Below are 16,127 nucleotides of genomic sequence, written 5' to 3'. Positions count from 1 at the left end.
CGAGGCCGAAGGATGCAGAAATATCTAATGTACAAGAGGGGAAAGAAGAATAGACAGCTTTGAAGGAGTCTAATAAAATGCCATAAAATCCATTCAAACAGAACTCTAGCATTTCTCACACAATGTTCCCTGACTAGCACAAGCATCCGAGTCATTAGTCAACATCATGTGCTCTCTGTAGGGTGTGCCTCCTTCATGTGTCTATGCATGTGTCTTGAAGAGCGCTAACTAACTAAAAAGGAACAGCTGAATGGACAGAAGGATCCAGATGTGGAAAACACACACACACACACACACACGCAGACACACACACACACACAGCCACATGCAAACACGCACACAACAGTTGGCAGTAAATGAAAAATATTAAGTCAGAACTGCTCCATAAAAGAACTAAGATTTAAAGCTGCAGTATGCAACTTAAAAAAATGAATAACACATTTGTTGGAACTGTCAGTATGTCATGACAATATGACAGATTATCTGTGAAGACAAGTAAACAAAAATAAATAAATAGGAGACAGGAGGAGGGTCTGTCAATCACCCTCTGTGTGGCACTTCTCATCACCCCTTTTACTGTCTGCTATGCTGCAGCATGCTCAGGCTAGTTAGCATGACCTTCAATAACAACAGATTTTCCTGCAAGGGTGAGTTGTTTCTCTGCCATTAGCACATTGAGGATAGAGTACACGAGGGTGACTGACAGCGCCAAGACCTTCCTTCTGGTTCTGATTAGTCTGTTTGTGGTCGGGAGCTGAGCATCAGATGGCGATAGCAGCTCAGGGAGGAGGCGGAGGAGATCAGTCTATTTAAGATTATCCTTAAATATGTAAAGAATATATATATATATATACATTTTTTTTTTAAATAAAAGTTACGCCCGGCACCTTCATAAGAGCAAAATCAATTGTTGTATGAGTTGTTGGATAAAAAGCGTTCAAGCAGGACGAAGGAGGACCTGGCAGGGACCGAGCTCGTCTTTGATCCTGTAGCGCACGCCCAGCAAGGCGGGACTGTGACATCTCACACACGCAAACAATCAGATAGCGATCGCTGCGTGGATCTAGGTGGAACAGAGATATGGACTCTTCTGGCAAATCGCTGAGGGCCTCGAAGAGAAAACAGCAAGACGACTGATAGAACCTCCATGTCCTGGGTGCTTGGCGACCGTGGCACTCGCATGCTAGCCACCTCTGGCTTTGGCACGAACCTTGAACCTCCTACACTTTCACTGAGCAGGGAGTTGACAAGCGGGTCACAGGCATGTGTGTGTGTGTGTGCGTGTGTGTGTGTGTGTGTGTGTGTGTGTGTGTGCGTGCATCCCAGGGCCCGTCTGCCTCCTACTGAACATCAAACAGCAGTGGGTCAGCTGAGTAAATAAGCAGTGAGCGTGGGGGGCATGTTAGAACCCAGCAGATTAATGACAGAGTGTGGGTGAGAGGGTGAAAGGGCCACTTTGCCCTCCCTTGATCCAGGCTCAATATAATGTGCATGGGGCTGATACAAAGCTCTGAAAAGGCAAAAACCCTCAGAAGAGTCCGACAATGCCCCGCTCACTCCACTCTACAAGGCTTTTAACAGAGAACTAGAATACAGGGATTGTGTGATTTATTTGCTGATTTTGGGCACTGAAAAAAGTCTTGAGGAATGTTTTAATATGGAAGAAATATCAGAGACAGGTTTTCGTAGGAGATCCTTTGTACCAAAGAGGATGGAGGCTTAACATTTTTGTGGGAAGGCTGAAGCTAGGAGGGCAGTTTGCATAGTCAAGGTGAGGGTCTGGGAAACAGAACACAAAAGAAGAGAAGTATATCAAAAGAACACAAGGGAAAGCAACAGCTGTAACAGCTGCTCTAAAACCCTTTAAGTTTTAGTATATGTGCAGCAGCGAATAAATTCTCACAGATTCGACTCCAACGATGGACATGAAAACCCCCCCAGCTGTCGAAAATCAGTTCAGCATAAAGGGTACGTAAAGGCATGACCAGCAAAATACTGAGAACTGTGGTAAAGATGTGCATTAAAAGGCCTTGAACTAAATGCATCTTTAATTGCAGTACTTTTGAAACAAAAATCCCCAAATCTATTATTGGTGCCTCCAGCAATCACTTCAGAATCACTTACTTGAATTGAGTTTATTTATTTTTGTTAATACTTTACGTTATAAATTCAGCGTCTGGCATCGTCATTAACTGCATACCGATTTTATCCTTTAGATAATTCAGCTATAGCTCAAAGCTAATCTGTCTAGCAGATTTGTCTCTCCCCTTAAGATGCTTTCACTGCTATAACCTCTTTACACCTTTATTTTAACATAGAAGTACCCAATCGTACGTCTGATGCGCTAATAGCAGGGCTAATTTTCATTTAGCAAAAACGCTAAATGAAAAAATGAAAATTAAAAAAAAATAATTTAATCTTAGTGCACTTAGCCTCCCCTAAAGTTATCCAAATAATTTCTAACATACTAATTTGGTTGTTCTTTAAGCTCGAAAGTGAAAAAAAAAGTAAAAATTAAATTGGTTCTCGGTTGTAGTCCTTCAAGGGCAGATGCAATCCGAATTAAGGTTAGCCCCTTAGCATTAGCTGTGGCTAAATGCAGTGTTGGTTTAGTGCTTTAGTGTTAGCAAAACTAATGTTTATGATTAGTGCTTCAGGGTTAGCACAGCTTTGTTTGTAATTAGCTGCCAGTGTCCAGCACTGAAGGTACCTATGCCTCTTCTGTTTGCTTTTTTGTGTTCCTCCCCCCCTCAAGCACCAAGTCGGGCATAACTTGGCGATCACCCAGGTTCTGATGGAGGTTCCTTCCTGCTAAAGGGAAGTTCTTCGCTCCACGTTTCTCTGACCTTTATTCCTCTTTGCAACAGAGGTTTTCTTTGAATACTGTCCTGTACAAAACATGATGCATACAGACGCCAGTAAGTGTGCCACTGGGAGTTTGGAAATGATTACTTGTATTTTTGCCCACATTTATGAACCGAAATCAAATTGTAGCATTTGTATTTGTCTAAAATTATTCTGCTCATAGAAAAGCTTTGAAAACCCATTTACCAGCAGTGCCAATACATGGGACTGGATCAGAAATCTTAGCACAGAATTTACGTAAATTCAAAGCTGGATTTGGTGCTTTGTTTTCACAGCTGTGCGGCTGCCAATTCCAAAAATGCTAAACATGTTTTCTTGATTTTTCTGTGGATCATAGCCAGGGTTATGACAGGAGGAGGAAACATAAATAGGGGATCTGATTCAGGGCTTTATCAGTCAGGCAGTGTGATATTACTCTTTATCCACTTTGTAGTTTATCCATGAAAACACTGTGAAGCTGCCTTGAGGCTATAATGACCTCTCACTTTGTATCTTTAGCACACAATTCCATCCCATACTTTGGGTGGTAAAAAAAATAAAAATCACAAAATCTAAGTACTTGTCATGGCAGACTGTTGATGCTTGTTATGAGAGGAACTAGCTGGCGTAGTTTCCTAATCGCAGCAAACACAGTATAGTATTAATTGGTGCTTGACCCATGTCATATTTGAATTAGCAGCTAATCTTTATATACATTTTCAACCATCGATAAAATTGATAAACATATGAAGTGAAAAACAATGAATGTTACTGAAAACAAGCAAATCTGCTCATGAAATTTATATCTGCCGTAAGAATATTGTTTACACCCATTCCAAGGTTAAGCTCAAGTTCTCTATAATGCCCCTAGGGGGCATTATGGGTTACTGCAAGAAGAGAATATCCTCATTAACAATAAATACATCACAGAATAGATGCAAGTATGCAAGCACAAATACTGACACACTTGAGAAAACACTCAAGAAATATTTAAAAGGGGCGGCAAGAGCAGGTGAAAATACATTTTAAATCTGTTGCTTTTTAAAACAAATCTCCGCCCCGATGGTAAAAGGGAAACTCTGAGGAAAAGGTGGATTTTCATGGATCACTAGCTGTTGATCACAACAACTACTGCTGCTTTGTGCTGTTGGGGTTAAAGAAAAACCAAAAAGGGACGATGGATTTCAAACCATTTAATGTTGTCAACTTTCTGAAAGCCACAGAGAGCCAAATAATCATTAGAAGACTTATATAGAACATAGGTCATGCTGCCAGTTTCACCTTCAACTTTGAATTTCGAGTGGACGATTCTTCTTTAACACAGATGGAGCATTAGAACGGTGTTGCATGATATTAAATAATGTTAGTCCTGCTGCAACTGCTGCCATATTTGAATCACAGTTGTGTAAATGCTGCAGCAGTGGTGCATATCGGTGAGGCAGCAAACTGACTTAGATGTTGAATAGATTCTGTATGTAACTGTGCTAAACAGGCAGGAAGATAATGTTGGCGCATTCTACCCTGAATCAGGAAATTTTACAACACTGAAATCCAGCGCAGGGCATTGACTAGAGCCTTAGAAGATTGGTTTGTTTTTAAATAAAACTCAGCAATAATTAAAATAGCAAAGACATGTCTAACCGATTGCACGTGAGTGAGAATCGGAAAAACTCTTTTAGCAGATCACAGCAAGAAAGGACAAAATACAAAATTTCTTTTTTTTAATGTTTCCTCGCTTCAAACTTCTGTCTCTCACAGGACGGCTGGATTGTGTAGCGTTTTGGGAACCTCAAAGTGAGGATAAGGCTCTAGATTCCCAAGACATTTAAATGGGGACTGTTAATTTGGTAATTCTAGCCATGCTGATTGCCAGTTCCTCAATGTTCACACAAAATAATTTAAATGCTGTTCCTATTTCTTATTATGCGTCAGCTCTTACACAAAACAAGGTAATGGCAAGTCAAGGAATTCCAAAAATTTATGAACATGTTCTCAAAGATTTTAATTAAAAAAAATCCTCTTTATATCGTCACTTTTCCATAATATTCAAATCCAAACACATTTACTTGTATTAAGGCAACAAGTTGCTGACACACATTGAGTATTTAATGGGGACTAAAAGGTTCTGGAAGACCGGCTCACCCGCTCAGTGCAAGCCGCAGTTGTTCTTAGTTTTTCCTCAATCTCCTTGCCGGACCTCTGAACTGTCACTTGGGTCTGCTTGATGGCTCTCTGTGCTGTGTGAAGCCTGCCAGAGGGGAAGCAGAAGACAAAGTCACCATTAGCAGCATAATTCAAACACATTGGACCACCAGGACACCCCTAACTTGGAACAGGACCGCTAAGAGGTCATTAAACTGATTAGATGAATAAAAATGGTTATTTACGAGAAGAACTGCAAATAAATTCAAGCTCGGTTTGGATCTTTATTGTGACTGTTTACATGACACAGTAAGAACCATGATTGCTCCCATGTGAGGAACCATGATTGTGCAGTGTTTGTTATCCCTCTTTGTTTCTTTTGTTTTGTTTTCCTGCAGAGGTTAATGAAACGTTTTGACATTAAATAATGAGCAAAAACAACACGGAGTTCACTCCAAATCCCAGATCGACCAGTTCAACTTGCAGCACAGATGCCCACGACGTTCAATCACCACAGATCTGGCCTTCCTTCAGCCTAAACACTGTCCAGCAGGCCTAAACCCATCAGTCCCGGTAAAGCAAAGACAAACCCCTAATTAGCTAAAGCCACAGCGATTTCCAAATTCCATGTCGCTGTCATCACTGGAATAGGAAACTGCAACATCAGTACACAAATGACAGGCAAACACATTATTATAACCATCAATCACAAGGAGCTAACGTTTCAGAATGCTTGCTTCAGATCCAAAGGCCATCAAAGTAGAGACGAAGCCCGCTCAGCAAAACCCGTGGGACCGAACTCATCAAGAGGCAAAATTCTCCCATGGTGGGAATGAGCTGAAGAGCAGAAACTGAGAAAGGGAAACTGACAAGTATCAATAAAAGTGTCAGGCTGAAGTTAGATGACCTCATTCCAAGTGGATGTGTCAGTGCTATCCATATGGCGCTGCACAGAGATGGTGGCAGTTCTTTTGTTTTTACTACTGCACACTTCCTTTTTCTTGTGGTTGCTGGAGGCGCCAATAACAACAAACCAAAAACAGGTTTTCGCCACGAAACTGTCTATATGTAAAGTTTCCAAGTAGAAGTGCCAACACTTCAAATATGGTGAACGGATCACATGACAAACAGAAACCAGTGATATAGCAATTATGGCTGGATATATTTTATTGCAGTTCAGCAGGTGCTGAAACTGTGCATAAAGCAGAAACTCGGGACAGAACAACAGATGTGCCGAATTAGGGTTCTTTTTTTTTCCGTCTCTTTCAAGCGTCAGCTTCTTTCATCTGGATCAGAGTTTGATTGCATATTCTCACCTCCCTTAACGAGCCGGAGAGTCGAGACAAACGGACTAGAGTTTGATTAAAGCAGACTAAGCATGGCAGGTGTGAATGCACCTTTAGTCTACAGATGATACTTACAGTGTCTTGTAAAGGAATTCTGATCACTTGAACTTCGTCACATTTTGTCAGATCAAAACCACAAATGTTGACCCATTTTTAAGCAACTTTAGATGTCAGACAATTCACTCCTTCCCCATGAAGCAATCTTAATAAATTACCCAACATATCAGAAAGAGAACCATGGATCTCCATAATTGTTTGATGCAAAATATTACACCAGAGCAAAAGATTTTGCGAAGATGATGCCAAAAACTGGTAAGGGAGAGTCATGACACAAAGTGAAATGAGTCTTGTACTGATGTAAACTAAAGGGTGGCTCAGTGAGTAAAAATTCATAATGCAAAATGGAACATAAAAAGCCATGTCACACTTTGCAAAAACACTCAGTGACATGGTCTATATTTTGGGGACATGCCGTGGGGTCTAACGAAACTGACATTACAGCATTTGGTAACACCGACCAATGTAGAAATCCATTTCTACTAAATGAATTGAAGAAAGGTTGAAGCTTGCAAGTCTGACAACATCCCAGCTTTGAAGTAGCTTTATGATGACAGATGTTACTGGTCATTTTGCTGAGAGAAGAACTGGTGCATTTCATAAAACAGACGGCATCACAATGGAAAAATATGCAGGAAACCGAAGGAACAACTCAAGCAATCAACCAGGAAATTAAAGCTTCGAAAATGGGCAATGACCCAAAACATCATTTTCAAAGAGGCTGAGAATAACAAAGTCAATGTTTTGAAAGGGGCATCACAAAGCCCTGATCGGAGTCTCAAATATTGAAAACATTTCTGGTGAGATTTGAAAAGGCGTGTGTGATCGAGCCGGCCTACAAAACTTGACTCAGTTACACGAGTTCTTTCAAAAGGACCGGGGCAGAACTCCAGCAAAGTGCTGCGAGAGGCTTTTGGGAGGAAACCCAAAACATTTGACCGAAGCCATACAGTTCAAAGGTCGATTCTAACAGATGCCAAGGAATTGTCTGCAAACATCAAAATTTGAAGGTTAAAATTTTTAAAAATCAAATGTATTCCGTGGCATTTAGCAAACAGAAACAACGTCGGTCATCTTTTTGCCCGAAAGCAAGAAAACTAGTCAGATTTCTATATCAAAGAATATGATGATAATGGGTTGTGTCATTTTTAACCATAAATTTTAATATCTGTTTTGAAGTGGATACTAAAGACAAAACCTTCACACTGGAAACTGAATTACAGGCAAGGCTTGTGGTCTGGCCATCAGGGGGATGAGAGGCCTCTCTCTCGGTACGTCCTTACTTTCAGCGCACAAGAATTTTCCCCTCGAGTGGATTTAGTTTAAGAGGCTCTTTCTTTAAATGAGCCCACAATGTAGCTGGGTCATTTTACTAATCCTGGGGGGCTTTGTTGTTATGAAATTCACAGAGTAATCTCTGGATATTATTGACCCACACTGGCAACCAACCTAGCAAAAAGATTACTTGAATGACAATTTAACCCAGGCTGAAGTCGTTATTCAAGAAAAACAAACAAACAAAAATCACTGTAGATTTTCAACCCAGGTTTTAAATCTGCTTGAAGTGACGGTGATGGCATGCAGAGGTAGATCCCCGGCATATCGAAGTGGATCTGCTTTGACAGCTTCGTTTGTTTGGGTGATTGTGACAAGAGAATCAGATATGGCCCCATTCCTTCAGGTTAAGGTTGTTATCTCTCCTCCACTTTTCACGCATGTCCGCCCTCTTAGTTCCCCCCACCCCTCCAGGTCTTGGCCTAACGCCGGCCCATTGCTATCCAGCATGAAGACCGGTGCAGGGAACTGAGCACCCACAGAGGGAAAGCCCTTTGCAGTAGGGGTGCTGTACAGAAGATGCTAATTCATGAGCCTTCACAACTTTTCCTTTGTAGGGAGGCACGCTGCAGCTGTGCCACAGATCATCAGGACGCTATGGCTAAGGTTCAACCTTTTGATTCCTGATACACATCAAACAACTTTATTCAATCTTTTCATCAAGGAACGAGTTACTGCAACAATGAAGTTCTACTTCTAAAATCTCCTAATTTTGCTTGCTAAGAAGCAACATTAAAATTGTTGATCTGGCTTTTAAGATATTGTAAAATAAGCATTTGAATAACAAACGGTACCAATTATCAATAACAAGAAAAAAAAAAAAAGACCTGTTCGGTCAAGATGGTTTGTTTAATATATATTTGTGAGGGTTTCCGGGTTATGGTACAGCACCTGTGGTTTGGAAAATCAGGACCGGGAAGGAGGATGAAAATATAAATGTGTCCTCTGGCTTGAAAAGATTAACAAGAGAAAATGGTGTGAGAAGAAAAACTCTGAAGATTAAAAGGACAGAGAGAAAGAGAACTTTTTTTTTTATTTTCTCATAATATTTAATAGTAATAATGGCCCCTGGTCCATTTGAGGATAGAGGATAGTTCTGCAAGTACTATGTTGGGTGAAGTAGAATTTTTTTGCCCTAAAGTATGAAAAAAAAATGTGCCTGAAAAAATGTTGTCATGGTATCAAATTATAGAGTATAGTTCTTAGTATCGTGACAACCCTACTCTGCACTGATGAATATTCAGAACTTGTTATGACATATGTTTAACCTCAAAATGACACTGGCAGCATGACCTACTTTCTGATCTATCTGGAGTATTGAAATTAGATTCCAGGACGGTCAGTAGATTATTTAAAAGAAAAATGGAGAAAAAAAACCCATGAAAAGTAATATCCCACTTCCTGACACAAACTGCCTTTCCATGACAAATGTGTGCAAAACTTTGACAATGTTCCACTAATGTCGAAAAAACATTTTGGATTTCAGTGTTCACATTAAGTAAACAATTAAAATCACACGTGAACAAGCTTGTTCACATGATGAGATTAAAAAATACCACCACTTGATGTCGTCGTTTTCTTTGTGGTTTCTGCCAGAAGTAACATCCGGTTGTTGATTATGTGACTCATAATGTGAAAAATGTTTCCATTTCATCGTTTGTAAAATAAATCAATTTTGATGCAGCCAAAAAAATACATGGAAATCTCAACTTTTTAATCAATTTTTTTTTTCCATTAAACAAATTTATTTTCAAAATGACAAATTGCGCAGTGATGTGGTCAATGGAAACACAGCAACAGTTGACTTACACTATTCAAGCATTTAAGCATGTGGCAGGGCTTTATGTTCCATAAAATCCATTAAAATTTAGAGTCACATAACAGCTTTGTCAACACACAAGGATATTATTGCTCATGAAGAATGGTGCTCTTATCCGAACTTTTACTAATTCCTGCCCTGCATGTTTCTCAAAGCATCCTCTTCAAAAGTAGAAAACTCTACACACTGTTGACTCCCGCGAATTAATTTCAGGCCACCACCGTCCAAACAGTCGTGGGTGAACAGGGCCATCGATTAACCAATTCAAAACAACAAAGCAACGCCCACCTTAACATCTCAACCGGGAACAAAACAACACCTAATCAAATCCAACAACACTTGTGAATTCCATCTTAAATCCCATCATAGAAGAATGTCAACACATTTAACCACATCACCTCACCATTGTCTCCATCTACACGGAATGGAAGATAAGATGGCTGGAGAGGCGTTTCTTTGACAGGCCTTTGGCGTTCCTCCAAGCTGACGGCTTGGGCTCCCCTAACTTGCTAAAAGCCATGTTTACAGAACAACAAAGACGCAAACTTCAGAAGAAGAGACTCAGAAGAAACCAAGTCAAGTCTCAAAAGGGTCAGAAAGGGTTCAATCACTGAGGCAATTCAAGATAATTATAAGAATGCATGATGAGCAGTGTATGGAAATCTTCTACATTCAAAACATACCGAATAGATGATCAAAGTTACTGTCAGTTTTTTTTTTACGTGATATTAAACCATTAAGACTCAGGTGCAACTTATCTTCTGCCAGTGAGTAGGAGTGAGTGATATGCACTTAGAGTTTGATCAAGATAATTTGCAGTACTGTTGTGATGACTATAAAAGTCGTGGTAAGAGCTTCTTAATATTTCTTTTTTAGGTAACTGTAAGGTTGTGATTGCATGACACAGCAAACAAAGCCCCCCCAAACACCAACACTGATCATGAAGATCATTCCTATTGATAATACGGTTCTTTAGGACAACAGAACTGAACACAGTAACTGCATTTAATCATATTTTCAAATTTGTTGAAATGTATTGATACTCTAGTAATTCTGACAACGTGCAGTTTGGGTGGAAGTTAAACATTACTAATTGGAATTTATTGTGAAAGCAATAAATCAAAACTCTGATCTTGATAAGAAATGATCATGATAAACGTCCTTCTCTACCACTGACTCATGGTCAAGATGAACAGCAAAAATGTCACATAAATACAAGGATTGGACAAACCTAATCCTTAAAATAAATCACTATAACACCAAACAATAAAATACAGAAATTATAGATTACTGATTTGATTACTGATTTGTGCGTCAGTAATCACACACACACTGACTTGTGTGTGTGTGTGTGTGTGACACACACAGACACTGTATAAATTGTTTCAAATATCTAAAAATTGCAAAGAAAAAAAATGAAACTAAACATTTGCTGCCTTGATGCCGTTTCCAGAAATTGCTCAAAAAAGTCCTGAGCCGTGTTGCACCTCAAGTATAAACAAGACTCTTCAATTTTCCCCAGACCTTGAAAGTTACATTAACCCAGTGGTTCCCAAACTTTTTCTTCTGTGCCCCCCCAGTGGTTTCCAAACATTTTCTGTGCCCCCCCTATGGATTACAAATGGCTGTCAGGTTGAAACAACGCGTGTGTGTCGGGGGGTGTGGGGGGGCATCGACTTTTTTGGGGGCAAAAAAGTCAACTGAACATTTTCAGTTGGTGTCTGAAAATGTTCAGACACCAACATTTTCATATGTTGGTGTCTGAAAATAGACACCAACATCGGTAGCCTACAAGGTACTTGTTAAGCTTAAGGTTTTGTATTGATGTTAGCTAGCCATCTTTTAGCTAACTTTACCTGCATCCAACAGCTTTACTCAACTCAGTCGGTTAGTTTGGAGGGAAAAACTGTGAAAAGTTCTTTGCGTTTTGCTGGTTTGCTGCCGTGATTCTAACACAAACCTACGTAGCTCCGCACAGCAGCAGCAGGTCTCCTTCACAGGTGGAAACCCAGTGCGAGCGGCGTAGCACTCATGTTGCGTTTAAAGGCGGTTCGGAAAAACAGGTTACAACATATTAACAACGGATTAAACAGTTTTAACTGCTGATAAAAGTGACAGAGGACACAAATATGGGAAGTGTGGAAGCCTCTACTGTATCAAACTGACAGGAATAACAGAGAGTTGGCCATTCTAAGGTAAAAACCCAGCGCATACAGTGTTCATGTTTTTTTGTTTTTTTTTCATCCAGACGGCTTCCCGCGCCCCCCCTGCAATGACACGGCACCCCCCTAGGGGGCGCGCCCCACAGTTTGGGAACCTCTGCATTAATCAAACATCATTTAAAGACACCTAATCTGGACGTCTTAAAAATAATAAATCATCCATATTTCTAACCCAACATTTGTCTTTTTCATGGTTTTTCACTCTGATGTGATTATGTCTCATATTTTCATGCTTTATTAAACTTTATGATGCATCGGGTGTTTTTTCCTGTTTTATTTTAATTGTTTGTTCTTCCAGGGAAACACCCATCACCCTATATAAAGTTGACTGTTGCATCCAAACCAACCAGAAAAAAAAAGAAGGAAAAAAATGGCTCCCAACACTCATCCTTGAGGAGCACTTTTTATCTGTAAAGCTGCAGATTTGCAATCGGCTATAGACACAACTACCATCCCAATTCAATACACTACAAGGTCTGGCAGGCTTGGTAAGTGAAGGCCATAATCTTACACAATAATAGCTTAGACAAATCTACGAATTCGCAGGACATGATTTGTTTTATTCCAAAGCAGTAATTATGTCACTAGCTGCATGTAAAAAAAAAAAAATAAATATTGAAGAAAAAATGTAACTGTCAAAGACGTTTTGCATTCAGGTCGTTTTAGGAGTAAAACACAGATGACCACATGACTAAATGTGTGATCTCGGAAGTTTATTTCGGAAGTCTTCTGAAATGAAAACGGGAATCTCCAAATTGCTGCAACAGTTTTAAGCTCATCCAGTCAGCTTGGTGCCTGCTGAGACCCCTACGGTCATCCACAGACTCAGATCCAGCTGCCCTATTAAGGGAGAACCTTAACAGCATCCCACAGCGCCGATCATCCATCCAAGCAGACGAGCGGTCCTGTGTGAAGGAAAACATTATCCCTTCATCAGTCCCGGGAGGCACGGGACCTCCCATAGCGCATCGTCATTACTGCACACTGCTTCTGTGGACACATACTGTACATAAATGCATACTTCAGACGGTGGATAGCGAGTGGGGCAGCACAGAGTGCATGTGGATTTAATCACAGGAGAAGAAAAGAAAGTCTCTCCCCCTGTACGGGTCCAGGAGTTTGAGGCACTGCACTGAACCGTATAAGTTGTACCTCAAGAATGATGTTTCCCATGTGTCCCCGGAGCCGGTGTTTTAATACAGAGCATGCACACGGGTTTTGTTGTCATTCGAAAGACTACTCAGTGTCTCAGAGTGAGTACATAACACTTAACCTTCAAAGAGCTGTGAGTATCACTCAAGGATTTCCACTCGAAAGGCACTTTAGTCTGCCATTAACGCAGGCAGACGACGACGTCTGAGATGTTTTAAGCTGAAACAGTTCCCAACTGTCAAGCCGCCTTGTTAATATTCAACCAGTCAAATATGCAGCTGGATGATGTGGGCCAATAATGTCTTTCACCAGCCCTCCCTCTCTTACTGTGGAACATCAAGCGATGCTAAAAGGGAGGGGGAGGGAAGAAGTGCTTTGTTGAGCAGCTGGATCATCTTCGTCACCGTCTACTTTGGGGTTTTTTTCACTCTACCCACACAGGGGCCCGTCTCTGCGTAGGACGCAGTCTGCCCTTCACCTCAGCCTGTGCGAGGGAGACAAAAAGCCGGCTGATTGATGATACGGACGCTCTCCTCTTCATCTCGCCATCTGAGACGAGTTGTGCTCGCGAGCCCACATCGCCGCGTTTATTCACGCGAGCGAAGGATGTCAACAAGTGGGTCCACGCTGAAAAGCGGGCCGAGTCCGCTGACAAATGACTGACATTTTTCTTTTTCGCTGAAGTGGGCTTATAATGTTCTCTGTTAACGGTCAGTTCTGAGAAAGATGTATTTGCTCTTGGACACGGAGCCAAATCTGACGATGAAGTTGTCAAGGCGGAAAAACGCCACTGTTCTCAGAGGGTTTGAGAAAGATACAGGCAGTGTGGATGAGGGGGAAATATATATATATATTGTCAGATGTTCACATAATTCTTCATCCCACTTCAAGGAATAGTTGAATCCCACCCACATCACACATCAAGTGGAAAGTAATGTGGAGCATAATTCACATTTTATCACTTCACAACCACAAAACTTCAATCTACTTAATATGACAGAACAATTGTGGTAGAGAAAAACGAGTCGTAGTTGAAATTTTTTTATCCTCATAAAAATCGCATTTTAACAATTGCACTGATTGCAGTTTCCTGGCCGATCACCAATAAGAGCATAATCTACAGATTATGTATTGGATTTTGGCCAGTACATCTTAATTCGTCTAATTATAGCGACACAGTTGCTAAGTTGGCCAAAGTGGGGAACTATTGTTGACCGTATTTCAGACGTTTGTGGAGGCAAATAACGTCAGTTTCCCATGTAAGTATCAGCCAATAATCGATCACCACACACTAAGAAAACAGAGGCCAATTAATTAACCGGATGATTTGCTGTTGCACCCCAAATTAAAACCAATGTATATTTTTCCTAGTGTGGACCAGTCAAAAGCCTAGACCCAACTTCAACTGAGAATCTTTTAATATGTTTTGTAATATCACACCTTGAAATTGAGCCTCTGTCTCTTTAAAAAAAGAAAAAAACTCCTGCCCTTTCCAACACCCCACCTTCAGGAAGTCATCACAACATTACACATCTATTCACCCTTTAGCAATGCAAAGCTTGCATAACGAGCTCAGCAGTTTCACTGGTTGTCTGCTAACTTCTGCTGGCTAGTCTGAAGGAGCTGAATATGGGAGTCGCTTGAAAGCTTAGAAATTGCAGAGTCCTCGAATGTGCCGCCACCAAGCATGTTGCCGCGGGAGATTCAAGAATTGCTCAAACATGCATGAGAGAATCAAGGCAACACTCCAGGTATGTTTTTGATGAGGGAATAACATAACACCATGTAAAGCTAAAAAAAATATATATATATTTTACATAAGACTGCCCCTTTAAAGTTTGTAGTTGCAGCGTGAAAATGTGTGAAAAATAATTTCCAAGAGTCTGAATACTTCCAGAAAACTCCGCATGTATCCACAAGCAGCACATCAGCGTACGGAAGGTTAATGCCGTTTGAAAAATGAGGGTCAGAAACTAAAAACCTACAGTTTTGCATCTCAGGCGACGGGGTCGGAGGTGAGTCCCTGCTGGAGTGTACAACATCTAATTAATCATTCTACTGTACATAATGAAAGCCCATGTGTATGAGAATACATTAAGCCAAGAGAAACCTGTGACGGGGTGGGTTTAGCGGAGGGGAGTGTGAGGAGCAGCAGGCAGAGGGAGTTCTGTGTGAGCGCGTTAAACTCTGTAGAGTCCCACAGGGCATGGATACAAGGAAGAGGATGTGGATGAAGGCTGTAATAATAGAAAACTTAAGAGCACAGGTCAGAGAAGTTATGACTCAAACTGGGATTTTTTTTTTCTTCTCCTCTTCTGTGAGCTCCTCTGGAGGCAACGGTCTCGGCTGATATAAACATAAACCGTGACCACTTCAGTAATAAAGGAGCGCTGCGAAGGTTCACCAGGCTTTGGCATAATTCCTTTTTTCCTCGATACTATAAAGTTCTGTGATGCATATCCGACTCCCCCCCAAAGAGGGAAAATGTTAGTGGAAATGTCACAGCTCTCCTAATGACAGGATCCTGATCCTATTTTACGAGTGTCTAAATAAAACCATCCAGATATACATTTCCATGGGCAAACTGGATGCGATTATGCTGTTATAAGATCGGACTCGGGCTAACAGAGGGTTTCCCTTGACGGGGGGGAGGAGGAGGGGGGAGGAAGCCCTTGGGAATTAAGAAGGTAGCATTTACATGTTACCACGTTTAAATATAGCTGTGGAGCAACAAACCTGTGTTTGTCAACAAATCCTAGGATTTCCTTTTGGCTCGCGTCCTTAACGACAGAAACAGGGTTCCCCCTTCTCGTAAGCAGCAACTTGTCTCTGCGGTGTACAGAGGTGGCTTTAAGGTAACGTTTTCTAAATACCTCCACCCTGTTTTTGGTGCCAGGATACGCATAAGGTGGTTAAAATCTGACATTTTTCCCCCCCGTTTTGCCCAGTAAACATGATGTAAATTGCAGGCCCTGTCATCTCATATCAGGTTAAAGATGAGACAGTTTCATTCATCAGAGCTTGCTATTGTTAGCTGTCCATATGGCGCCATCTGGTGGGTGGAAATATTCTAACACACAAAAAGTAGAGCTACAGGAAGAAAGTTCAGTGGCTTCAAATGAGAAGAGCAAACAGATAAAGGATCCAGCTTTACCCAAAAGAAGAAAACGCCTTTAGTAGATTCTTTGTTTAAAGTCGCACAATGCGGAA

General features: G+C 40.9%; 1 protein-coding gene across 1 annotated transcript in view; it reads right to left on the bottom strand.

Annotated features, from left to right (window-relative positions):
* Positions 1–16,127, bottom strand: part of uvrag (UV radiation resistance associated gene) — a 115,972-nt gene that overhangs the window by 87,489 nt on the left and 12,356 nt on the right. The window contains exon 7 of the mRNA XM_015039206.1: positions 4,987–5,092. Coding sequence (XP_014894692.1) covers positions 4,987–5,092 — 106 coding nt within the window. The remainder of the gene's footprint in view (positions 1–4,986; positions 5,093–16,127) is intronic.

Source organism: Poecilia latipinna, unplaced genomic scaffold, assembly GCF_001443285.1.
Source record: "Poecilia latipinna isolate Pla-1442-1.1 unplaced genomic scaffold, P_latipinna-1.0 Scaffold465, whole genome shotgun sequence".
NCBI classification, from domain to species: Eukaryota; Metazoa; Chordata; class Actinopteri; order Cyprinodontiformes; family Poeciliidae; genus Poecilia; species Poecilia latipinna.
Note: the sequence above shows the minus strand (reverse complement) of the source record. Positions and strands in the feature narration are given on the sequence as shown.